At 45.5% G+C, this 26,252-nt stretch overlaps 1 protein-coding gene across 1 annotated transcript; it reads right to left on the reverse strand.

The window, feature by feature from the left end:
* Positions 1–7,219: 7,219 nt before the first annotated feature.
* Positions 7,220–17,081, reverse strand: LOC120843196 (zinc transporter 2). Its single transcript, XM_040214462.3, has 4 exons — positions 16,989–17,081; positions 13,262–13,514; positions 8,500–8,740; positions 7,220–8,356 (listed from the first exon to the last, which is right to left on the reverse strand). Exons 1-4 carry the CDS (start codon positions 17,078–17,080, stop codon positions 8,211–8,213), a joined length of 732 nt encoding a protein of 243 aa, XP_040070396.2. The 5' UTR covers position 17,081; the 3' UTR covers positions 7,220–8,210.
* Positions 17,082–26,252: the final 9,171 nt, after the last annotated feature.

The raw sequence follows: 26,252 nt of genomic DNA on the forward strand, positions 1-26,252 counted from the left end.
ACTAGGGAGCCAAAAAAAATTATTTGCTATAGAACTTTTAAAAGAAAACTGGACTCTTTTGCGCCTTCCTTCCTTCGCCTGTTCACTACGATGCATGCGCGGAAATGGAGCACGTCAGCCAAATCCAGGTCGCCTATTGGGTAAGAGCCTACCTCACCAGCACCGCGATCGTAAACAATAAATAGCCGGCGAATGTTTCCTAAAAGTTTTGTTAAATAATATTCAGATCCACATTTTGTAGCATAATTAGAGATGTGTGGCGAAAATTGCCAAATTTGATAATGCTGAGAGCCAAGCGCCATCTATCGTGTGGTAAACGAAGCAACTACTGCGCGTGCGGAGTAGGGCAGGGCCGACTATTTCCTTTGGTTTCCTTCCTCTCAAAACTCTGACTGACTGAACGTTTATTTTTCTATGTGTTCATCTCGCGCGTGCCGACTTCAAGCAGCAAGAAAAAAAAATGTACTTAAAACAGACCACGACGAACAAGAACGCTGGATCCACAAACACCCGAGAAGAGCGACAACAGCCGCGAATCCCGCTCCGACGAAGCTCTCACAATATAGGCCTAGCAGGCACTCCGACTCGGCGCAGCGTTGCTTCGTCGCAAGACCGTCTGCCTGCCTACGACCGGCTCGCGTGCTGAATGGAATATGCCCGTGCTACCCTTGTGGACCCTTCCCGTATTATAGTTTGATCGCTGACCTCAATTTTAGATTAAGAGGTGAGGTCAATCTCTTCCCCTTGTTTTCCGAGGCAGTGTTGACGAACACTCGTCGAAAAGAGACCCTCGTCGATTCTCTCTTCTTGTTTTGTGTGATATAGAGCTGAAACCCTACAACAACCCCGAATGGGGTTAGTAGTATTGGAAATAAATAAAAATAAACGCTGTATGGATTACCTTCGTAACACGGTATGTACTCTTTGTTATTGGTATGCCATTTTTATTCTGACAGACTGCACGTCACTGTCGAGCTGTAACAGTTCGTGGGAGGTATACGTGCAATACCGGTCCAACCTTTCTTTGCCGAGTGTCGCGTCAGTATCGAGTTGCAATCGTAAAAGATCGGTCCCGAAGCGCTTACCAACAGCGCGAATACAGCACTTCCATCAAACGCGCGCGTCCGCTCCGAGTGTGAACAGGTATTTACGTGGCTCTTGCTGACACTCGTAGTTCAAACGTATCTTTTTTAAAGGGGCGGTGCAACGATTTTATGATTAAAAGAATTTGCATCTCGTCATTTTTACGTTGTTTATCGTGTCCCAGAGGATAGAGAAAACACTTCTTTCATTAAAAATGTCGCGATTCCGCTGTATAATCGCAAAGCAAAAGTCGAGCTTTTTCCCCCACCTGCAGCCCCAAGTGGCAGCCGAAGGAACTACCGCGGAAAGATTACGTGACCTCGCTCGGCTCTAAGCTGCAGCATAGCGCCCGCTAATGTACGCAGAGAGAGGGAGGGGAAGCGTCCTCCGAGATAGCACACGGGAAGCTACACGGCACTCCGAATGACGTCACTGGGAGTGCGACCAGGTGTGACCCTGAAGACTGGGAGTGAGTTGAGGGGTGCCCGAAATACCAATCTTTATCTTTTTTTTACGCAAAAACTAGAACACGCAAGCGAAATCGGTTTTCTGTTCTCTACTTCAGAAGTGTCAGGGGGCAACTTCCAGAAATCTTTGACCGAAGTCCGAAAATCGTTGCACCGCCCCTTTAACGTCGGCTCGCTCCTGCATCTCCGAGACCGCGAAAAACGCCGCGGCAATTTGTTTCCATCTACGTCGCTTTGCAAACGACTGACACTGGCCGCCTTTTACCAACAATGACAGTTGGGTTGACTTCTGAAGTCTTCACGGGAAGACTCGCAGCACTTACCAACAGGCATACCGGTGTATGGGACTAGTCCCATGCTGTCGCTGTAGCGCAACGTATCTAATTGAATTTCGCTCAGCTGCGATGCAGCGATGAGAGGCGCCGATTCAGAAAATACGTCGGTGACATCGGCGCAGTAAAACCTACCGGCGCACCCCAACTCGTCGCCGCTAACGCTCCCATCTCCTACCGCCGAGAGAACTTCCGGTTCCGGAAGCAGCGTACGTCACGACTTCTTTTGCGGTCAAGAAAAAGTCGATATTTCGTTAATTTTTTGTGCAGAAGTTAATAAACCGAGACGAAAACGGATGCCTGTTCGGCATTCAGTGAACATTGACGGTTTAATGTAAAAGTTATCTGGAAAAAGTAAAAAAGTCATTTCATGGTCCCTTTAAAGGGATACTTCAAGGAAATTTGAAATACCCGTCGTGTTCAAAAATATGTTGAATATGATCCAAAATAACCGTAAATGACAATCGCACATTTATATTTTGACCCTGGTGGCTGTATTTTTCGTTATAAACGGCCCACTCTGGCAAGCGCTCGGAAAACAGCCAGCGGAGAGCACGTGACATCCAACGCAATTGTGACGTAGTTCGTCTCGGGACGAGCAAAGCTACGGCGAGGCTGACATAGGATGGCCTAGTCGTTCCAGCCACCGAAGCGGCTGCTTTTGTACTAATTTTGAGCGACGGGTTAATCTTCTATAATCTTGTAGAGGGACGATAGCGACTTCTGGGTCACAGAAAAGGGATTCTCAGGAAGAGGGGAGTTCCTCCTTCCCCTCTTTTCTCGTCGTGGCCGGAGGCGAAACAGTTACCGTCACTACCTCTCAAGGTTCCTAGAAGGGTATTACAAATGAGGCGTTAGCGACATCCACCAGGTACTCTTTGCTAAACGTTTAATTCGTTTTAAAATTACTTTTCGTGACTTTGTTAACAAGATATTGGTGTGTTCGATGTGACACTGCTCCTTTGAACACACATAGACCAAGAAATAAGCGCCGAAATTTCGTTGTAGTGTCCCTTTAAAGGGATACTAAATCGAAACTTAAAATATACAGAAAACATCTATAGAGATAAGTCAAATGGGATCAGATAAACCTGTAATTGGTAATCGCATAGTCATATTTTAAGCGGATGGCTATATTTTTCGTTATAAATGCCTGGATATTGGCGAGCGCTTCAAAATCAGCCGTCGAAGAGCGGCATCTCGGGAGGTCCGGCCGATCCAGCGTGGTCTTGACGTCGTCATGCCTTGGAGGGCCAAGCGTACCGTAATAATTTTAGTCCAAGGCCATGCGTACAATTTGTTGTGTGTCGGTCTGTGAAATGATAGGTTGTGTGATTTCAGTGTATGTGTGTCTGTGTGTGTCTGTGAGGGGGGGTGGCCGGAGTGGTAGAGGTGGGGAAGGGGGGGGGGGCAGTTTGAGCCGTTCGCTTCTCGGGTTGAGGGGAGGCCTGACCGATGATATTGGTCAAATGCGTGGGCAGATCACGCGATGTGGAGGGAATATGTTGCTTCGAGACGTGCAGGGCAAGAGGGGTCTGTTACTGCTTGTTCCCCGTTGCACTTGAGGCACCGGAACTCTCAGTCGTGACGGGTGCCGGAGAGATTTTGGTTCGGAGGAAAACAGAAGACACATGCGACACAGCACGCGAACTAGGCTGTTTGAATATACAAGGATTCGACGTTCGAAGCTGAAGCCATTGCTGGCTGTTAGGGTGTATAGCCCGAAGACCGTGAAACGGAGAATGGCATGTCGAGGGAGAGTAGGTCGTTTGATGTTGACAAGGAGCGAGGCTGTATAGGCGGCGGAATCGGGGAATACTACGGGAGAGGATGTAGAGCTCGGAGTGGATTGTGTCGTCAGTAAGGTCCAGGGATACTCTGTAGATAACTTCCTGAGCGTTATTCGGGTTGTTGGTTTCGTACGTGTTAGTGGAGTGCAGTTTACCTTGGAGAGGGGGTTGCTGAGGAGCAAGGAGTTTGGTGGCCACAGAGTCGCGATATGCGTCCACTGCCAGGAGGTCTTGACGCGATCGCAGTTTGATGAAGGTGTCGCGACATTCCTGCTTGGTAAGGCGGGCCGCGGCTTGGCCGATGGTGGTAGGGCTCATAGATGTTGGTGTTGTTTGTGAGCTTCACGTTATGGTCCGGGGTGAGAGCAGGCGTGGCATTGGAGTAGCGGGGACCAGCCGACTCAATCGTCGGCAGTGTCCATGGGGAGGTGGGACGCAGAGATCAGATAGAACGCTGGACACGCGCCAGCGTCGGCAGACGCCGTGGCGCGCACGAGCTGGGATTAGCACGGCGACAACTCCGGCTGAAGCGGAAGGCGGTGCACCCCTCAGATAATACCTAATACCGAGCAGAGGGACCGGGTTTGAAACTCGAGACGCGCAGAAGGTGTTCACTGACCCCCCAAAGGAAAGTTGAGCAGGTTCCGAGGCAGGGAACTTGGAAAAATCGTATTTGGTGACGGGAACTTGATGCGAGCACTTCGGAACGCATCGAGCGTCTCTTCTTTCTTTGTTACGTCGACTGCCAACTGTCTTGAGAATCGTCATGGAAAAATCATTGCTGGACATCACAAGAGCCTGCGACTATGTATGGCCAGTCCTGAACATCTTGTACGCGGTTGTAAATAAATTGATGAAATGCTGCTGCGTTTATACGACGGTCTAATGCGGAGCACAAGTTCATTTGCTTCTTTTGCACAGAGGTTATGGTTATGTCAGAACGTCAAGCTCTGATTGGTTCTGATCGAAGGATAGTAAGTAGACCTTAAATCAGCTTGCTTTGAGGTCTATCTTTCAATCCGAGCCGATCAGAGCTCGGCGTTTTGACATCACCACAACCTTTGCGCAAAAAAAGCAGACGAACTTGCACTCCGCATATGGTTCGCCACTGCAACAGAAAAACGGCACAAACCATTCTCGTCGAGTGGATTATTGGTCTGTCTGAATCAGACAGACAGGTGGGGAAACGAGAGCCAAATGAGCGACCGGATTGTGTCCCCCTCGGTTTTCTTTTTTTTTTTTTTGTGGCGCCATCTACTTGGAGCACCGCGAACTCTCACTCCGGGTAGGCGACCGGTGGCGACCAACTAAACTGACGGAGATGATTTCTCGTGGATTTTCGATGGAGGACTGTCGTGCTCTCGGTTTATTTTGCACACTTTTCCATAAAGTTCCATGCAAATCCGATTCCAATTTTTTTCCTCTCGCCACAGCGCCATCTGTCGCAAATCGGGGGTACCCGCAAGCAGACGAGTACACAATCTTGTCACGGCGCTGCGGTAGGCTTCTATGGGCCGTTTCTCCACCTGTCTATCTTACACCTTGGTCTGAATATTTAAACAGTAAGAAGTGACTCAATGATCTCAAAACGAGCTATTCGACCAATGCAATATAACTTAACTTTTTTTTTTTGTAAGTGAACCATGGAGTAATGATTACACGAATTCAGCTAGACTGCAATGTAAATAATGTCTTAAATGATCTAGCTGATCTAGCGCCACACACTTACCTGAAAGACGTGTCAACAACGCCAACGGCGCGCTATGCGCACAGTTATCGTTCAGTTACTATGCAAGGCTCCAAAATGGTGGCACGGATATGGATGAATGTGGGCACGGAGCTTCGGAGTTTCGGTATTCAGTGATCGGCAGCCATAGTTTAGCCCGCGTTCCTGCTCAGCGCGAGGTTACGATTAGCTTCTATAACGTTTCTGAGACGTGCACTGCACATCACCCGATAAAGGAGGTCTGACCAGTGCCACTTTGAGTGGCCCATACGTGTAGTTCTTCGCTTTCATTCAAAAGCAACGAAGACGCTCGAGCAGGGCTGTAAAAATTACACAAGGGGCGCTGGGATTGAAAGCACTGCAATCGTCTGCTAAAGATTATGCGCCTTCATTACTCAGAATTTCCACATCTGTTATTAAAGAGGAATCTCTCAAAGTAGATCTACCATAATATCCCGAGAGATAGCCCACCTAAAATCAAAAGTATATCGGGTGAAAATTAAGAGTGGAATAACTTTCGGTGTTCAACCAAGAAAGTTGAAAAAAAGAAATGCTATTTTTAGGTAATGTATCCCTGCCAAAATTGTTATCGCGTAGAGGGGCAATGAAGCAAAGATGACTGTACATCCCAGTCAGAAATGTTCGCTTATATTCCGCGATTTACGCCGAGGCCATCATTAATCCGATTACTAGGAGTGGGCAATCTTTCGGTGTTAAAAACGAAAATGGCAAATCAAGCCACAAATAGGGGAGGGTTTTCTGTGGAGGGTAGGGCATCACTCGGCATATTATGGTATAAACACCAATAAACTTATCTCACCAGTCGTTCGGCGCATGCGTGAAGTCGTCACAACTTAAGTTTGCAGGAGGCAGGCGGCAGTGCACGAGACAGTTCGTGCTATATCGTGCTCTGCGCGCGCAGAGCTCCAGCGAGGTTGTCGCACGCGCAGAAAGACTAAGGTTCCCTCGATGCATTGCGGCAGCGGCTGATAACAGCGGTCTATAAAAAAAATCTCACTGATTTTATGGAGTCACTTAGTATCATCTCATAAACTCAGTGCCACATCACGAAGTCGCTCAAATTCACTCTCAGAAAAAAGAGGGTGTATTCTTACACCCTTTGTCTCATATAAGACACTCCAAAACTTCAGTTCGACGTGCAGCGCATTGACGTCGATCTGACGTTACTAACTTTCATAAGAGGCTTGATAACCGTGTGGTACAAATTATTAAAATAGCTAATGTACATGTTACTAACTACAAAAAAAATAATCGTTTTTTTTTTTGGCCCTACTGCAGAACCTAAGTGTTTTCTTTCTGTGGTCTTTGATACGCCCTTTAGCTGTTTAATAAGTTATATGGCACCGTTATCAAGCCCCTCGTAAAATTTGGTGTCGTCTGTTGGACTATAGGGCGCTGTACGGTCAAACTGAAGTTTATGGGTGCATTATATGGGACAAAAGGGTGTAAAGGGACACCTTTTGTTTTTTAGAGTGTACATCCGTGTCAGTCGGGGTGTTGCGTAGATTTTGAGGCATACCATAAAAAAATCGCTGGAGCGTCCCTTTACCGCAGCAGGAGCTACCCCCCATTGTCCGCCCGTCTTTCTGGTGGCAAGAAGCGGAGCTGCGCTTTCAAGCGCCTCTCTCTCATTGTGTCTAACCAATTGACGTTTGTGCAAGCAATTTATACCGGCACAATGTTAATACAGGGATCATCTTTGTACCTAGCCCATATTTGTACGTAGCCCATTTTTATACCGGGACCATTTTTTTCCACGCGATCAGTTTCGCCCCGAAGAGGCAGATTGATCCAACGTGGTAAAAGATGCCGCAATAAAAAAATACAGATTTATTTCAATTGTGCTAAAAAGAGGGCACTAAAAACGCTCTTAAATTGCGTGAGTACAACGTCAAGAACTACACGAAATTTCCGGGCCACGTGACCTCAGCTGCCGCACCAAAATGGCGGCAAGTAGCTTCGACGACGTTCATTCCATAGTCCCGCCACGACCGCTGTCTGCCAACCGAACACGGCGCTAGCAGTACTCGAGGTCACTAGTGAAACGTCGCTCATCCGTGTATGGCCACATTTTAACGTGCAGTCGTTTGATTGCTATACTTGCTAAGATGAGGGAAACTATCGCAGTAATTATTTACAAGGAATTTGTAACACGTCCGAACTTGCTCTGACACTCCACAAGGAGTGCTTTTCAACGGGCATCTGCAGCGACTTGTCTACTCTAATAAACAAATAACATTTTTTCCCTTCATAGATGTAGTGAGACTTAGAAGCATTTGAGACGATGAAGTCATCCGTTCCAGCGACACTGATCGTGTCAATCATTAGCTGCTTTATCGACAGTTCTTCTAAAAAAAACTGGGACGGTTGAAAGCCAGCTTCATTTGTTCTCTCCGCTGGAAAACGATTACATAAATTGCAACTTCGTTATGCCACACAGCCAATGACGCATGGTACAGCTCCATTTCCTCATACCGTCTCCGGCAGAGAGCATCGCAAATGAACCTGGGGAGGTTCATTGGGGAAGGTGGGCTGTGTGCACAATAACGCGTTACGGAAGACAAAACGTCCGTAAAATTACCATGGAACGCGTATCAAACGCCTCTATAAAACATCCAGGAAATTGTCGTAAAACGTCCATGGAAAGGCCGCGAAACGCGTGTGGATGTCCGCGGTTGCATCTTGTGAACGACGTAGCTCGCGACTCCTCTGTGAAGCACATCGCGCGCCTTTCGGGCCAGCACCCTTTCCGGGGCCTTGGTTGTCGCGGGTTAACTTGCGGGTCGTTGAATCACTTCTGGCGGCCGTTACACTTGACGCAGTCGTCCATGACCGCGTGGTACTCCTCCACCTGCAGCGTGAGCTCGAAGATGTCGTAGTTGGAGCGAATGAGCCGGGAGCAGGCCTTGAGGGTGTGCATCGCGTCTTCATTGGGCCCTGAACAGCACGAAGAAAGAAGCGAAGGTGAGAGAGACAAGTTGAAACAATTAACATCGGCGAGAGGTCACGCCTCAAGGACCGTAAGGTCACCGCAAGAGGCCAGACTCAGAAACAAATCAGTGCCGGAAATCAGGTCTTACGGATGACGATGTGGGCGGAGAGGGCGATCTTGTCCATAGACAGGGCCCAGATGCGCAGGTTGTGGACCTGGTACACGCCGGGCTGCCGGGCAAGCAGTTCCTGGACCTGGCGAAAGTCGATGCTGTTCGGCTTGCCCTCCATCAGTACCGTGAGGGCCTCGCGCAGGATGGCCACCGTGGACAGCAGAACCAGTACCGAGAACAGGAAGGTGCAGAGCGGATCCGCAATCCGGTACTCGGGCTGCAGGAAAGCAGAACACAGTGGGCTTTCGAGTCGGAAGATCCTCGTCCGAAGGTCCCAACGAGATCAAGGCCAAACCTGATCTACTACAACCTCATCCTTTATAACCCGACTTTTCCTTTGCCGAAACTGACATCTCCGTGATGGAGGTGCTTTCCCCCGGGAGAAAGAAGCAGGGTTGTGGACTCTCAAACATCCCAGACGTTGCGCTCGACCATTTCCGATTTTTCAAAGAAAATTCATGCCTTTTTACCTCAAAGTCTAACCTTTTTTCTAAAACATTTTCGCCCATTTTAAAGCGCACGTCTAAGGCGCCCGTTTCCGGCTTGAGCGGCGTCGCCGTCGGCGTAACCGCGGCGACGTTTCGGCATGGTCGCGGGGTCACGTGACCCCCCTCGGGGGAAAAGGGGAGGGGGGTGTCAGGGGGGTCACGTGACACTCCTCGGGGGGTCAGGGGAGTCACGTGACACTCCTCGGGGGGTCAGGGGAGTCACGTGACCCCCGTGATGTCGCGTGACCCCACGAGATCACGTGACCCCCGTGAAGTCACCTGACGCCCGTGAGGTCACGCGACGTCACGAGGGTCACGTGACCTCACGGTTACGCCGACGGCGACGCCGCTCGGAAAAAGGCGCAGCATGAGGAGGAGGAGGGGAATACCCAAGCAGCACGGATTTTGGCCGAGCAATGGCCAATGTCTGGCGATGGTCTTTTGGCCAGTGGCCAGAGAGTGGCCATTCATTGGCCAATGCTTGGCCGATGGCTGATGGCCAGTGGCCATTGGCCAATGGCCAGACAAAGGCCAGTCACCGGCCAGTCTCTGGCCACTGTCTGGCCACTTGGCCAAGGACCATTGCCAGCCATTGGCCGATGTCTGACCAACTCTGTGCTGTTTGGGTACCTTCCCCTCAGTACCCTTCCCTCCTCCTCCTCAAGAGCTGCTCTCTAATACGGCGTTACAGGAAGTTGTAAACGGCTTTCATTTTTTTTTATGGCGTGAGCGTGGTTAGAACTTATGGGCGTAAAACTAGGCATCAATCAATAATTCAGTAAAAATAAGATTTTCTTCGAAACGCTTCACAATTTGTTTTATGAAAATCGAACGGATTCTTGCTCTGTTGTGACGATTAAGAAATTTTTGTTGTAAAACTTTTTTTAATTCAACAAAATGCACAAAACTTACCACTTTACTTTTTTTTAAATTTTATTATCGCTTTGCGCCTGTACAAAAAATGCTTCACAGACAAAAATAATTCTAAAGTTGTGAAGAGAAGTCAGTTTTACTGCCTAAACAACCGTCTATTCTACCCTGAGGTGGTCCAACTATAAATATGCAAAACACACCGGCTTTGAAATAAGAGTTTATTCTCTCATTTCTGAAAGTTCAATCAAAATCATTATTTGACTAAATCGAGAAAACAAATATTGAATTTGAGCTCCCGCGTCACAACCTGGTATTGTTTCAATTAGCACCTCTTCACCGCACAACACGCCACCTGACACGAGAGCTAAGAAGATTTTCGGGCACGCAATGAAATTTCTGGTCGGGACTGTGATTCTCCCACACAGTGTTCTGCGCATGCGCATTCTTGACTCGCGATTGCCTTGCGTATACGCAGTCACTGTCTACAGCTGAAGATGCGCCGCGGTCCGCCACGGCCGCTTCCATTTGTCCTTTTCGGCTACAATGCAAACAACGGCGGTTATCTATCGTGGGTTAACTGTACGTACCGCCACTGCATAGCAGGCTCGTTGCGCCATCTGTACCCAATGTCAGCCCCCCCCCCCCCCCCCCCCCTTGGAAACGTGATGCCTAATCGGTGTCGGCATCTCCTGACAGGGAAACGTGGTGACGATAGAGCGGTAGCTCCGTTTCAACTTACCACGGACTACGGTGGATGCTACGACCAATCGCAGCCCATCCAGCGTTGTGCTCGTATCACATCATCCGCGCGTCGCTGCGACCCTCTCGAAGGTCACGTGACACTAACACGGCATTGGATTGGCTACTGTGCCGCCTAGCGTCCGGTGCGGTGGATCGTAAGGGGAAACGGATTCGAAAGGAAGGGACCGACTGCAAGAAAGGGCAGAACAACGAGGAGTATTTTTTTCGAGTGACGTTACCACTGACTATAGTGCGATCGGGAATCTGCCCAAGAAAGAAGTTTATTTTTCGTCAGAGTACGCTGCTATAACGATGGATGAAGCGGGTCAATCGGCACAGGCAATTCAGCGGTTCTTGCGGATGCTGATGAGTGTAAATAGAACATTCTTATTACTTAATTTTCCAAACTAGAATATAGTTGTCTGGTGTTTACTCATCCTAATGTTTCATTGACTCCGTTCAGTTGCAACGATTACGGCACTTCTGCTGAGTGGGATTTGTTTGCTACATCCCACGGGAAGAGTGTATGCTTGTGACGGAGTAAGGCAGTGAAACGTCAGTCAGCAAGGGTCAGTCTTCAAAGACTCTTTCAGAATCAAATTATGACACCTTATCAGCTATTCATCTGGGCTAAAAATAGCATTGGTGGTGTCACAATTATCTGGGTTAAAAAAAAAATGGTTGAAGAAAAACAAACCCGACTAACTACACGGTTCGGCTCAACGGTCCCCGTCAAAGGGACGTGGGGTTTCCTTCACTTAAAGACGGCACCACCTTCAAGGTTACGCGCTGAATTTACATCCTATTCAGAGGCACAGGATTCTGCAGATTTAAATTAGAGTTTAGGCTTGTTCTCCTAATTGAGAAACTTTACCAATGAAAATCACATCAGCAGAAAAAACCAACGGGGCGTGAGCCTTCGACTGCCGCATGACCAAGAACATGGTGCTGCTGAGATCTGTTCAACACCATAAGGTCGTTTTCATATCGCCTACTCACAGGGCTTTCAAGCTGCTGCTCACGTGTATCTAGACATTGACAAGAGGGACAAATTGCGGTGTGTAACAACTGACCTGGATGGATATGCTGCCCCTATGAAGCAGCAGATATGACAAGCCGTGCTAGATCACAAGAGGACTCCTCTGCAGACGACGGTTACAATTGCAGAGATTAGAAAGCCGAGGAAGCAGAAGCAAGCCTTTTTTTTTTCATGAATATGACAACGCAACCTTTCTGCGTCCACCTGCGGAGAAAACAAACAATCGCGCGTTTCGTCCGGCTACAATGTCGACAGAGGTGTGCTGTGCGGAGTAGAGGAGCTCAACTTCACTATTTTTTTATTATTCTTCTAGATTTAAACAAAAATCATTTTGATTAGACTTTCAGAACTCTTCATTTATAGTTAAAAGTATTTTAACGATAAAATTTGCATTGTCATCACAACATTCCATGATAAAAGCAGTTTGAATTTCACTAAACAAAATGTGAAGTGTTTGGAAGAAAATCATATATTTACTCAATTATGAATTGGTGCCTAGTTTTACACCCATTCTAGAAGTTCAAACCACGCTCACGCCATTAAAGAAAAATTTTCTGGCGAAAATATTTTAGGAAAAGGTTAAATACCTTAAAGTACAAACATAAATTTTCTTTTAAAAATCGCAAATGGTCGAGCGAAACGTTTGGGATGTTTGAGATAAAACGACCCAGCACGGACATTGCGGTTGTTAAACGCTTAATCTAATCGCGTAATCTTGCGAATAATCCATTAGCGCTTCAATCGCGATTAACATCTTGAAGAGGATAATCGCAGTTGGGTTTTGAATCGGAAAATTTTCGGTCAACAAAGCTAAAGAGAAAATGCCTGCTTTGTCATTACTTAGTGTGCATTTGTCTATTTCAGACCACCGCACGTCTATTCTTAGGAGACGCATGACGCATGCCGGCGTCTGGTATACAGTCAAACCCGTTTATAACGAACAGCAGGAAACGCCACGATCAGTTCGATATAGCAAGTAATTCGATATAGCAAAAACTATGTATAATGAACCTCCACGACGCATCCGTTGCAAGGCGGGAACTTCTTTTTCATTCTCATCTCTTCGCTTCCGCCTTGTCACAACGCGCCAAAAAGATTTTCTTTTTCTTTTTTTTTTTTTTTCTTTTTGCATATGTGCAGAGTTTGTGTCTTTAGCTTACCTCTTCTTCTGAATCGCTTCTTTTCCTGGGCAACAATTTCAAGATAAAAAGTTTTTTTTTTTTTTTTTTTGCTGTGCGTGCGTGCAGAGTATTTTTTTGCTTTCTCTCCCTTCTGATTCGCTTCTCTTCGCTCAATTTTCTTCGCAACTTGAGCCTTTGGAATTTTTTTTTCCTACTTTTTTTTTTGGTGAAAGAAACAGGCTAGGTAGGAGACGAATATTTGCACGTTGTTGGAAGCTTTCCCGGGGGAAAAAAGTTCGATATAGCCAATAGGTTGTTTGTTATACAAAGTACTCTTTACACGCATTTTTATTAAAATTTTTTGTGAGTTCGATATCGGCAATAATTCGCTGTACGTGGGTAGAAGAGAACTACTGAGCATGCTCAGAACGCCTTCGACAGCCGAGCAAACAAAGAGGGCTGCGCGCACGACGCACCTTGAAGTAGATGATGAGGGCGGCCACAAAGACGCCCAGGCTCTGGAGGAAGTCTCCGATGACGTGGATCAGTGCGGCGCGGACGTTGATGTTGCCCGTGCCCTTGGCTGCAACGGAGCTCACCGGGGACTGAAAACCGTCCGTTTCCCGCTCCTCGTCCGAGTCCTTGGAGGGCGACCCGTGGTCCGAACCGTGCGAAGAGCCGTGCGAATGGCCGTGCGGAACGCCGCCTATCTGGAGCGCAGCTCCCATGCTGAGAAAGCGAGAGAGGAAGCTTTTCATTAAAGTCCAGCCGAACCACGTGGAGCGAAAGCTCGCGCTGCAGAACCCAGAGATCCTGAGTTCAATCCCCAATTCCCTGCCCGTTTCGATCTTTTTAGTCAAGTTGGTGTGACGAAAATTTTGATTTATATAAATATCGTTTATGTCCAAGGTATGAAATAGAAACAAAATGATCCCAATATCACCTTAAAAACTTAGCGAAGGGGCAAATAAAATTTACAGACACCCAACACGAATTAAAAAACCTACGGAAGTACTTTTTAGAACAAATTACGGTTACCAAAGTTTAAAATATACTTTGCCGGCTACCTTTAACCAGCTTCGTAGGCAATATATATCGGTGAGCATCTTTGGGGAAATGTGTATTTCAAATGATTATTTCGAGTCAAATTGTCCGCAATAAGAGCTAAAATCTTAGTTGATGTTTTCTTTCGCGTTTATTTCAGTGAGGCTCTATACTTTGTGTGTATGTTTTCATTATTGTGTAAATTGTATGAAAATGCAACTTATCTTGTATAGCGTTAGTTCTTTTTTTTCCTGTAATGTTTCTCAAATATGTAGTGCTCATGTCATGTTTTAATCTTGTATAATTTCTTTGGCGCCTGCATTGCGACTGCTGGGTTAGGTGGCTTGGCCCTCGTCAAGCTGTTTTTACAGCTTTTTTCCCGTGTCACCTTTACAACATTGTTTTGTTGGAAAAGTAAAGGTATTATTATTATTATTATCACCATTATTATAATTATTATCGTACCAGCGTGCGGTCGTGTATCACAAGTGTTTTAGTAGATCGTTCAGTCACTCCCACTGCGCTATCCGAAATCCGCTACGACCTCCTGTATAAATGGCATAGCGGAACCACCATTTCAAGTTTTAGTAGAACGTTCGCATCCCGCTACGGATTACAGCGTTACGATAGCTAACGCAACGCTACTATAGTAAGTTACAGGTCAAGAAGGTAGCGACAAATGCCCCTCCGCGTCCAATAGCGTCCCATCGTTTCCGTGATGTCGCGGCCAACGCGCTAGGAGGGTCTTGCTTTCCTGTACATACACATTTGCCTTATCTTTCGACTTTGACTTAGCATTGTGGAAGCCACGAGAGTAATATCTGAGTTTTCCCCCTCCGATGAAAACAAATACGACTTTCGGGGATTAGGTTCCCCTTCGATGGATACAGAGGCTGCTTTCAAGGGCTCGGTTCCCCCTCCGATGAATACAAAGGTCGTTTTCTTAAAAAGTGGGATCGGAGACAAGTTGGCATCACTCTGTAGCCAATATCTATTCATTGAAGCGGAACAAGGGGCGTTTCCAGTGAACTCTTTTTTCGACTGCGGAGGGATTTGAAACGGACGCATCACGTTTGTGGGAAGGAGGAGCTTCTCCTAACTTCTTGACTTGTGACCGACTATAGGAAGTATTCACAGGCGGCCATAGTTGTGTGCGCGACTGCTGAGCGCGTGCTTATGGCGAGCTTCCCCGGTACTTTTGCAACGCGCTTTCCACACCATCAGGACTGCCGGTCTTAGCAGCCTATTAATGTGGGCTCCTTCTGAGCGTGCGCTCTGGACAGCACCTACAAATATGGCGCCCAGTGAATACTCCTTATAGAAGCCTTTTCAGATACTGAGGCTCGAGTAAAACAAAAATTTCTAAAGCAATTCGTTGCAATTTTTTTTTTATTATTAGCGTCGTTATCTTCTTACAACATTCTTTTTTTTATATATAGAATGAAGTGCTAATATTTGCTTCTTTTTAAAGTAAATAACTGTTGGCCAAGTTGACCGGCGTATGGCAGCAGCCTCAAAGCACTCTGGGTATTATTCACCTCCGGTTCGTAGAGCAGCCGACGCAGCCCCATGAGGGCTATGGAAGCGTGTGCGGGTGTCGAAACCCGATCAATCCGGGCCACCTTCCTCTGCTTCTGGGTGACTTACGCACTTCTGAACGTCTCAAGTTACTTCTCCGGATATGTTAAGTAGTAATCGGTACGCAGAAGCATCGAGAACGGCCACGAAAGCGCAGAGCGAGTGCGGCCGGCGGCAAGCTGCACTCGCGCCGCGCTTTCCGGATCTTCGCATGAAAACTCTGCTTAGATGTTTCGTTTTCCTTTTAAGAAAGAATTTTTCATTTGGGTTCTGTTTATTTTTGATGGTTACGTTAGATCACATCACCGACTGAAATAGGCGCGAATATAAGCCGTGGGACGCGGCCAGCTGAAATGCCCGATCGGAGGTCTGGCGTACTTTTCTCATTTTGTTAGAACACCTCCTGAGTCTGGGTAAGAAAATCTACAGGCAACCAAAAGTTGAAGACAGGGAAAAAAGTCGGTCAGACGGCGTTTCAAACTCAGTATTTTTTTCTCGCGCGATATCGCGCGATTGAAACGCCACTTTCGTACAAATGTTGGTTTCGACGACATCCGACTACGTGACAATCCTTGCTTTTTAACGCTCACGCGTTTTTGGTACTTCAACCAAGTTGTCCCCCATGAACCCCCCCCCCCCCCCCCCCCCCTTTCCCGCACGTTTTTTTTAATGATGTCGAATAAGAAAACAAGCACAAACGAGCACCGCTTTTGAAATGAGCAGGGTCACTATACCGCTTTATAATCAGTCAATATGGAGGTGCTGCCCATTTGCTTTTGTTTCGTTATATTGCAGAAAGCTGGCCTGTCATTTTGTTTATTTATATTATAGCAAGCAAGTTGATGTATCTGTATCTGAAAGCGTTCGTTTCTATTGTGAAAATTGTTATGTTCGCTCTGGCTCATTTCCTATACGAATAGTAGTTGAAGCTTCTGTGGTGTATTTAGTGAATGCACCCCGCAATCATTGAATTTGTTGTCTTTCAGTTGTTTTCCCCTTACATTTTGCAAACGGAAGAGTTGTCTGCTTCGTACTCGATTAAAAAAGAAACATGCGGTTCTTTTTTTTTTTCTTTTTTTCTGTTTAACGCGAGGAACAGCGTTCGATTATAGTAGCTTTTGCAACGGCCGGTCCACGTCACAAAAGTCTCCTAGGCTTTGACGGACCCGAATTCTGTACAAAAGAAAAGTTATAAATTATTATTATTATTATTATTTTTTTTTTAATTATATTCGGCTTGTATATATATATATATATATATATATATATATATATATATATTTATATATATATATATATATATATATATATATATATATATATAAATACCGAATAAAAAAGTATAGCAATACATGTACAGAAATGTAGATAATTATGTCGTCTTATCGTGATTATTTCATTTATTTATTTGTTTTCCGAGGAGGTAGAGACTAAACACGTGACGCCTGACGAAGTCTCTATGATGTGTATTGTTCGAATACAGATGGTTGTAGATGACAGCGTTCGCGAGAACCTTAAAGGTGACGCTTACGTATCCCTAGCGGCGAGCAAGCCAGCGGATGCAAGCAATTGGCGACTCACATGATGTTGACGATGATGCCGACGCCCGCCGTGACGAGCATGATGGTGGCGTTGATCTCGTACTCCTCCACCAGGATCCTCTGGACGGCCATGTAGACCACCACGCCGGTCACTACCCAGATGAGCAGAACCGACGTCACCGCGCCGATCACCTCTGCACGGGCGCAAAAAAGTGACGAGTCATGGCACCAGCGTAATTAAGACAGCGCACAAGAGGATCAAGAAAGCTAGGACCATGCCACATAGAAGACAAGGCCTGCGCACGACGTCATCGTAAGTAGACTCCCGACCTGCCCCAAGCGGCAACCAAGCCTCGACGAGAGACGCAGGAAAGCCGTCCGTCTTGTTGTAGCCGCGCTGGTCGCGATGCTGACACAAGCTAGGCGGAGCTCCGTGGATCCACTGGTGATGTCGTTTTGGGGGCCTTGCAATCTATATTGAATTGAGTAGACGGTGCCTCCGCGATGGGTCACGCATAAACGCCATGCGTCATTCATTTCTAAGCAGCTGCGCATGACAGCGCTGAGCTGAGTCTGTTGCGCACCTTAAGAATTGCAGGACAATATTGCCGCGCGCGCAGCTGGCCAAGCAGGCACCCGTGACAATATAGATACTCGGCGAGATCGAAGATCGCCGCAATTGGCCAGTGCCGTGCTTGTCCTTGGCGCTGGCCAATCGCGGCGTCGCGCCATGGCAAATGACGGCGATCTCGCCGACTTTCTCGCAGAGTGTCGAACTTTGGGCCACTGGTCTTTGTCGCGCTGTAGCTGTCTAGTGTCCACGATGAATCATCAAGCTGTCCAAGGCTTTATCTTAGCAAGATCTCGTACCTGCCCTGTACCAGCCGAAGCTCATGCGAAGCGTGGGCGGCCTATGGGCCAGCCAGAGCGAGAAGAGGCTGATCATGAAGCTCGCAAAGTCGGTCAGCAGGTGGGCCGCGTCCGTCGCTATCGCCAAGCTGTTAGCCAGCAGGCCTCCTGGAAAGACGACAAGAGAACCGGACGAGCACAAGCTGTTAAAAGCGGGCTGTAGTAAAGACTATGTCAAGGGGAAGGGTGCACCCACCGACAATCTCGATGAGCATAAACACCAGGCACAGCACGCTGGCGAAGATGAGCTTCTTGCGGGCGAGTGTGTCCACTTCCCCGTCATCCGGGCTGTGGCAGTGCTCGACCGTGCTTGCCTGCGAAAGGGTGCACAGGTCAGTCAAAATGGCACCGGGCTTTACCTACACAACACACCGAGGGGTCCTCAAAGAGGACCCCTCGGTGTGTTGACGCCCAGTCCACTGACACTGACACTTAGACGCCCAGTCCACTGACAGGGCACCTCCCGCTAAACGAGCATTTAACGAGCATTTAACGAGCATTTAAAGGGATGCTGAACCGAAATTTGAATTTCCCAACACACGCGGCAAAAGCGTGCAACGGGATGATACAAACACCAAAACATCAGTCATACAGCGGTATCTCGAACGGATGACCGTATTTTTCAAAAAAAAGGAGGCGCATTTGGCAGGAATGTTGACGTCATGTTTCTCCGAGAAGGAGAGGGAACGGCCTCGCGTCTTCTCCGCCTCGCGGCCTTGAGGGAGCGAAGCGAAGAGAGGAGGAAACACGGTATCTTGACGTCACGCACATTGTCGGCATGGTTCAATCTCGACCTCTTTTTCCAAAAATACGGCCGTCCATTCGAGATATCACCTTGCGAGTAGTGTTGTAGGGATTGTAGCGTCCCGCCTACATCTCCTGCAATGTTTTTTCTTTTTTTTAAATCCAAATTTCGGTTCACCATCCCTTTAACGAGCCTGCTTCGAAACTCAGCTGTCATAAAACGAGCCACCAAGCGCGACACAGTTGGCAACGTGCGATCCCATGCATGTTTTTCTGCAGCTACCTTTATACAGCTGAAGTATTTTCGGGGAAGGAACATTTGTACTGTGCTCACAAAACTTCGCTCTTGGACGCTATAATGTACTGCGGTTACTGCGAGACGTTAAAGACCTGCTTGCACTAGCTAAATTTCCCATCAACAGGGCGAACCAGTGCCATCGTACAATGGCGTATACCGACCACTCGCTGCACTAAGCATAAAACGTCTCATCTGCTTTGCTTCGTTTTTCTTCTTTTTTTTTTTTTGCGGATGTCGCGTTTGCGTTAATTACGTCGCTTAGTTGACAGCTGCCATCCAAAAACCATTCATTTGTTAATTTGAATTGAATATAATTGAGTAGTACGTGGCCTGTTCGTTCGATCGTTATGACATTGGGGAATTGTAGTAGACCGTTTCCGCAGCCCGCTAAGCACCCGGATAGCGCTCCGTGATCCGCCACAAGACCTTGAACTATGCAGACAAGGCTGGCGGCGCGCATGCGCAGTTGCGGCGTTTTCTTCACGGATACCGTAGCGGAGGAGAAAAACGGTCTACTACAATCCCCTATTAATCTCTCGCTAGGCCAGCCGTATAAATCTCGTATAACGACAATAACCCCCGAAGAAGGAGAACAAGGGGGAAAAGGACAAACACAAATTTCTAGAAAACACAGGTAGATGACTGGAGCGCGACCGAAAAAATCCGCCTGGTCCTGGTATCGAACCAGGGACCTCTTCATTTCCAGTGGAGCGCTCTTACAAACTGAGCTAACCAGGATTTAGACGTCAGTAGAGCAAACGTGTTTTAACAGCTGCCACCAGCCTAACACCAACAAGAGTGAACGGCTTGCATTTTGAAGGTTATGATTGATAATGCAATTAAATGCAAAGGGGCCTGCGAGCTGGACATTAATAACGATAATAATCCCTGGAGAAGGAGTACAACGGGGACGAAGGACAAACACAAATCTCCAAACACAGCTAGGTGACTGTAGGCGACTGAAAATATTCGCCTCGTCTCGGTATCAAACCAGGGGCCTCTCGATCTATTTCCAGTGGGGCGCTCTACAGACAGAGCTAACCAAGAGTTAGACGTCAGTAGAGCAAACGGGTTGGTACAGCGCTCCACTGTAAATGGAAAAGTCCCTGGTTCGATACCAGGACCAGGCGGATTTTTTCAGTCGCGCACCAGTCGCCTAGCTCTGTTTGAAGATTCGTGCTCGTCCTTTGTCCCCCACCTGGGATTATTATCGCTACCCTTGTCCAGCTCGCTGCGCCTTTGCATTAATTGCACTAACAACTTTATTTTTCATAAACTCATTATTTTATGAAAAATAATGATTTTTCATAAAAAATCATTATTTTTTATGAAAAATAAAACAAACAAAATAAAGAAAGGAAAAGGAAGGAAATTAGAAAAATACTCGCATCTGTATTGATCGCACCGTGGTAGGGGTGTTGCTCTAGTCCAGAACCCATTTGCTGGTCCGAAATGAAAGGGCTACAGAGGGTATGCGCTCAACAGGAAGGCAATAACGGCAGCTGCTAATATGACGTCAATCCAAGCCTCGCGTATATTCTCAAGGATAATTATGCTCCTTCTCATTTTGTTTCTTTTTTTTTTCCTCCAGTTATTTTACTCCCTGTAAACATGGTACATTTTTTTAAACGGCTCTTTTAATCGTACTTTTTTTTTTTTACTTCTTTCTCAGGTTAATTCGCTCTTTGAAAATTTTATAGGGAAAATGCACCACCAATGGGCAACGCTGCACAAAATCGTAGCGCGATATGTTAAGAAACCGATTTTTGCGGTCGAGTTAAGGAGCCTGGCCGCTATTTGACACACCCTGTACTAATTCTCATTTGAGGACTTTTGTAGGGTGTTTACAAGCACAGATGCGCAACCGCAACAAGATACAAATTAAACAAACAAACAATGGCGTTGTCACATTAAAAGCATTTCAACATCGCTGACAAATAGGGAGAGCCAGCTAGCATGGACAACAAATTCAGGCAAACTGTTCCACTCGTTAACAACAATTGGAAAGGACGAAAGATTGAATAAAATATTTTGAGGCTGAAATTCTTTGAAGAATTTCCCATGACTTGAACAAGTTGTTCACCTGTCGTTTAGAATAAGGTATTCAGCTTTCTCTATCTTTGTCATGTTGGTTACTATTCGGTACATTAGTTTTAACCATGATAGCTTAGCTCTGTTCGTGGTTGGATACACAGCCTGCAACTGAGTTCTGTGGGTGAGTCATGCGTTCTAAATTTATCGCTTTGACAGCAAGTGTTTGTATATTTTCTTATTTTTGGATGTTGTTTTTTGTGAAGGGGAACCATACAGGACTAGCGCATTCAAGCAATTCAATTGTGTTGACTGCTCTACCGCTATATGTACCCTAGACTTGAAAACCAACCATCTGAAAGATGACCATCTCAGAACATAAAAATATTACAGGTATGTTGCTTGGTTTCAAAAGCGCAGCTCTTAGGCGCCCGTTTCCGGCTTGAGCGGCGTCGCCGTCGGCGTCGGCGTAACCGCGCGGTGCATTATGGGACATTTCCCATGATGCAACGCGCAGGAGGAGGAAAAGAGGAGAGGAGGAGCTTGAGAGATGAGAGGAAAAGGAGTAGGTGAAGGAGGAAAAGGAAGGAGGAGGAGTAGCAGGGAGGATGAGGAGGTGGGAGGAGGGGTTACCCTCCCCTAGTATTCTTCCCTCCCCCTCCTCAAGAGCTGCGCTCTAATTCGGTGTTTCAGGGTGTTGTAAATGTTTTTCATTTTTAGCCAATAATTTGTACGAAATGTGGTTTATAAAAATTGGTAAACTGCATTTCCAAATATAATGCATTGCAAGAGGCGATAATCATTTGACACAGTCGAAAAAAGCAGCCGCCGCAAGGAGGCTCCAAGGGCATCGGATGCATCACACTTACCACCATGTTGAACGTTGACGGCGTCGAAAAACTCGCACGCCGTCAACGTTCCGCCGATATGCAGCTGTCTGCTTCGAGGTAGATATACGTACATGCCTTCTAACGTTGCGCTCTTTGTGGACTTTTCCGTGTCAGCGAGCTCATTGCGCGTGCGTCACCAGTGTTTACTGTTGTTGAACATGAGGGGACATGCGCACGCGATTCTCTGGACTTCAAATTTCGCCGTCATCAGCGGTATCAAATTTTAAGCGTCGTATGACAAGCTCTCGACGAAGCTCGGATTGAACGCGATACGTCGGCGTGTATTGAAGTTTAAAAACGACTCATATCACGGAATTTATCTGCCTGATGACAGATGTCGCAATATGGTTTCTGCCCATCATGTCAATGATTACATTCCCCTGCGGTTTTTCAGGTATATCATCCACATTCAGTTCATGCCGGAAGTTCAGCACTTGGCGCGCGAGTCGGTGACAGATTCGTTCGAGCGGTGACACTCTTCCATTTTTCTACCTTTACATAGATATGTCAGTGGAAGCATATTATTTTATCCTACGGATGTTGGTGAAGGCATTTCTACGTTTTATAACCTCAGTAATAGTAAAAGTCAAGATATAAATTCCATTCAAATAAAACCTGTTAAATTCGTGATCACGGTAATCGCCACTCTGTTAACTCATTCGTTTAATCTCGCTCTCAGACGAGGCATCTTTCCTACACTCTTAAAAAAAAAAGAGTCGCTATGACTCTCTTTGGGGGGTATTGGCGCGCCGCAGAATCGACTCCAGTTTGTAGAGTCGCTCGACTCTTTTTTTAAAGAGAGTCGCCATGACTCCTTTGCGCGCTACAGATTTGACTCCTCCACGACTTCAGTTTGTAGAGTCACTTGACTCTTATTTAAAGAAGAGTCCTGCGACTCTCATCAGACTACGTCATGGTAGTGTATGGGCGACTCCAGGTGACGTAGTCAACTGCGACTCTTTACCGACTCTTATCCAACGGAGAAAAAGAGTCACAGGACTCCTTCCTGGTAATCCCCGTGACTCTGTAACAAGAGTTGTGAGGACCCTCCTTTTATGAAGAGTCCCCCGACTCCCATCGCAAAAGAGTCATGGGAGTATATAAGCGACTCTCCGAAAGATAGTCAGTGCTGACTCTCACTTTGTCTGGAGTATAGCAGCCCTAGTCCAGTATCAGTTTGTTGAACAAAGGGAGGCGTGATCGCTAGGAGACTTCTTGTCGCCTGCGAGGTTCAACTTGAACTACTCTAAAACAAGGGTAGTAACATCACCTGTGTGAAAATATAAAAGTTGAAATGGGAATTTCGATTCCACCTAAAAGAAGCGGTAACATCAATTGTCTGCAAGTGTAAACGTCGAAATGCAGAACTGATATCTTACAATTTCCTGTAATTAAACATGGAAAAATGAACGATGATGGCCTTAACGAGGCTGAACTGAATGCTGCTCTAAAATTTATCATGAAACACAACAGAAGCTTTCAGGACAGCATTGTTTTAGTACATTGGAATTTGCACACAACAAAAAAAAAAGTAAAAGTTTTTTTTTTTTAATCGGCAGCTTGACTTTCTATTAGTTTGGTTATACTTATCATTTACAATAGGTTTTCTATCTTTTTTGTCACATGTCTATACTATCGGCAAGAGCTGGTGTGAACGAGCATGTTCTGTTGAATCAAAATTAACTGTTGGGCTAGTTGGCTACACATTGTATAAAAATTCAAAAGCGCAAACACCAAGGAAAAGAAGAGGGGACAGGACAGAGCGCTTACTCCAACTGGAAGTTTAATGCATTCCCAGAGGAAGACATAAAAGAAGAATTAGCCATGTGAAAGTAAAAAAGAAGAAAAAAAGAAGAAAAATTATTATTATAAAAAGAAACACAATCTGCAGAAAAGACACACGGAAAAGGGCCCAGTGTAGAAGAAAGATAATGAATCAAAATTAACTGTTGGGCTAGTTGGCTACACATTGTATAAAAATTCAAAAGCGCAAACACCAAGGAAAAGAAGAGGGGACAGGACAGAGCGCTTACTCCAACTGGAAGTTTAATGCATTCCCCGAGGAAGACATAAAAGAAGAATTAGCCATGTGAAGGTAAAAAAGAAGAAAAAAAGAAGAAAAATTATTATTATAAAAAGAAACACAATCTGCAGAAAAGACACACGGAAAAGGGCCCAGTGTAGAAGAAAGATAATGAATCAAAATTAACTGTTGGGCTAGTTGGCTACACATTGTATAAAAATTCAAAAGCGCAAACACCAAGGAAAAGAAGAGGGGACAGGACAGAGCGCTTACTCCAACTGGAAGTTTAATGCATTCCCCGAGGAAGACATAAAAGAAGAATTAGCCATGTGAAGGTAAAAAAGAAGAAAAAAAGAAGAAAAATTATTATTATAAAAAGAAACACAATCTGCAGAAAAGTCACACGGAAAAGGGCCCAGTGTATTTTGATTCATTATCTTTCTTCTACACTGGGCCCTTTTCCGTGTGTCTTTTCTGCAGATTGTGTTTCTTTTTATAATAATAATTTTTCTTCTTTTTTTCTTCTTTTTTACCTTCACATGGCTAATTCTTCTTTTATGTCTTCCTCGGGGAATGCATTAAACTTCCAGTTGGAGTAAGCGCTCTGTCCTGTCCCCTCTTCTTTTCCTTGGTGTTTGCGCTTTTGAATTTTTATACAATGTGTAGCCAACTAGCCCAACAGTTAATTTTGATTCATTATCTTTCTTCTACACTAGGCCCTTTTCCGTGTGTCTTTTCTGCAGATTGTGTTTCTTTTTATAATAATAATTTTTCTTCTTTTTTTCTTCTTTTTTACCTTCACATGGCTAATTCTTCTTTTATGTCTTCCTCGGGGAATGCATTAAACTTCCAGTTGGAGTAAGCGCTCTGTCCTGTCCCCTCTTCTTTTCCTTGGTGTTTGCGCTTTTGAATTTTTATACAATGTGTAGCCAACTAGCCCAACAGTTAATTTTGATTCATTATCTTTCTTCTACACTGGGCTCTTTTCCGTGTGTCTTTTCTGCAGATTGTGTTTCTTTTTATAATAATAATTTTTCTTCTTTTTTTCTTCTTTTTTACCTTCACATGGCTAATTCTTCTTTTATGTCTTCCTCGGGGAATGCATTAAACTTCCAGTTGGAGTAAGCGCTCTGTCCTGTCCCCTCTTCTTTTCCTTGGTGTTTGCGCTTTTGAATTTTTATACAATGTGTAGCCAACTAGCCCAACAGTTAATTTTGATTCATTATCTTTCTTCTACACTGGGCCCTTTTCCGTGTGTCTTTTCTGCAGATTGTGTTTCTTTTTATAATAATAATTTTTCTTCTTTTTTTCTTCTTTTTTACCTTCACATGGCTAATTCTTCTTTTATGTCTTCCTCGGGGAATGCATTAAACTTCCAGTTGGAGTAAGCGCTCTGTCCTGTCCCCTCTTCTTTTCCTTGGTGTTTGCGCTTTTGAATTTTTATACATGTTCTGTTGCTTTATGCCTGCTTTGAGTGGGCAGGTGGGTGGCAATAAATTGCAGGAATCTTCAAATTTAACAATAAAGATAGCTGTTTTCTCTCAGCTCATATCACTGTCATTTGTGGAAATGCAACTTCATGAGTCCTACTATGCAGGCACTGCAAAACAAGCCACAAGTATTTAAAACAATTACTTTATTAGAAATTAATGTGATACATATTGGCTCAAAAGCCTGCTCCGGCTTATCACAGGGGTTTTATCACAAACACTAAACAAATAACATCATAAGAAATATTACTAATACACAAAACTGGTATAACTATTAGAGAAGAACGAAAATAAATTACAATGACAAGTTTTGTGAAGGCTTGTTATGCCTGCTTGATGTTGAGGATTAAATTAGAATTAAAAAAAATTACAGCAAGTTTCCTAAAAGCTTTGTTTGCCTACTTGCTGTTTTTTCAAAGCTTTGTTTTTCTTTTTGCAGTTTCTTCTTCTATGGTTTGAATCCGCATATCAAAAGATGCACAAAAAGAAATCTAACAGAAGTTTAGATACACAATGGAACACACAAACCTTCGTATTATAGCTGGAATATTCACCAAATACATATGGTAAACATTAAAAGAGTAACCAATGTTGGTAATTCTTTTTCCCTGTTCTAGGAATGTGCTCCAAGTGCTGTCATAACTTTCACAGCTCTTACCGAAATCTTTGTATTTTTTTTACCCATGAGGGTGCTCAAACACAAAAAGTGTGCTTCATCGATTCCCCCCACATACTGACCTTTCTATGCTCAGTACATGGCTAATACCCGAGAGATTCCTGCTGAAAAGTCCAGGATGTCGATTGATAGGTCCACGCAGACAACGCACATGCTGCCAGATGTCCATGGGTGCTTTCCAGTGAAAAGTAACGCCGGGTTCCCGAAAGTCTTTACAGGGTGGGTCCAGGGGAAAAAAAAGCC

Source organism: Ixodes scapularis, unplaced genomic scaffold (assembly GCF_016920785.2).
Source record: "Ixodes scapularis isolate PalLabHiFi unplaced genomic scaffold, ASM1692078v2 PGA_scaffold13__105_contigs__length_92229423, whole genome shotgun sequence".
Taxonomy (NCBI): domain Eukaryota; kingdom Metazoa; phylum Arthropoda; class Arachnida; order Ixodida; family Ixodidae; genus Ixodes; species Ixodes scapularis.

What these genes read in the sequence shown, in the direction of transcription:
- LOC120843196 (XM_040214462.3), bottom strand. Translation starts at nt 17,080, where the DNA reads ATGGCCGTCCAGAGGATCCTGGTGGAGGAGTACGAGATCAACGCCACC. An exon ending in CCCTCATCATCTACTTCAAG is followed by an intron (nt 8,741 to 13,261) that starts GTGCGTCGTGCG and finishes GCTTTCCTGCAG; the next exon opens with CCCGAGTACCGGATTGCGGA. An exon ending in CTCCGCCCACATCGTCATCC is followed by an intron (nt 8,357 to 8,499) that starts GTAAGACCTGAT and finishes CGTGCTGTTCAG; the next exon opens with GGCCCAATGAAGACGCGATG.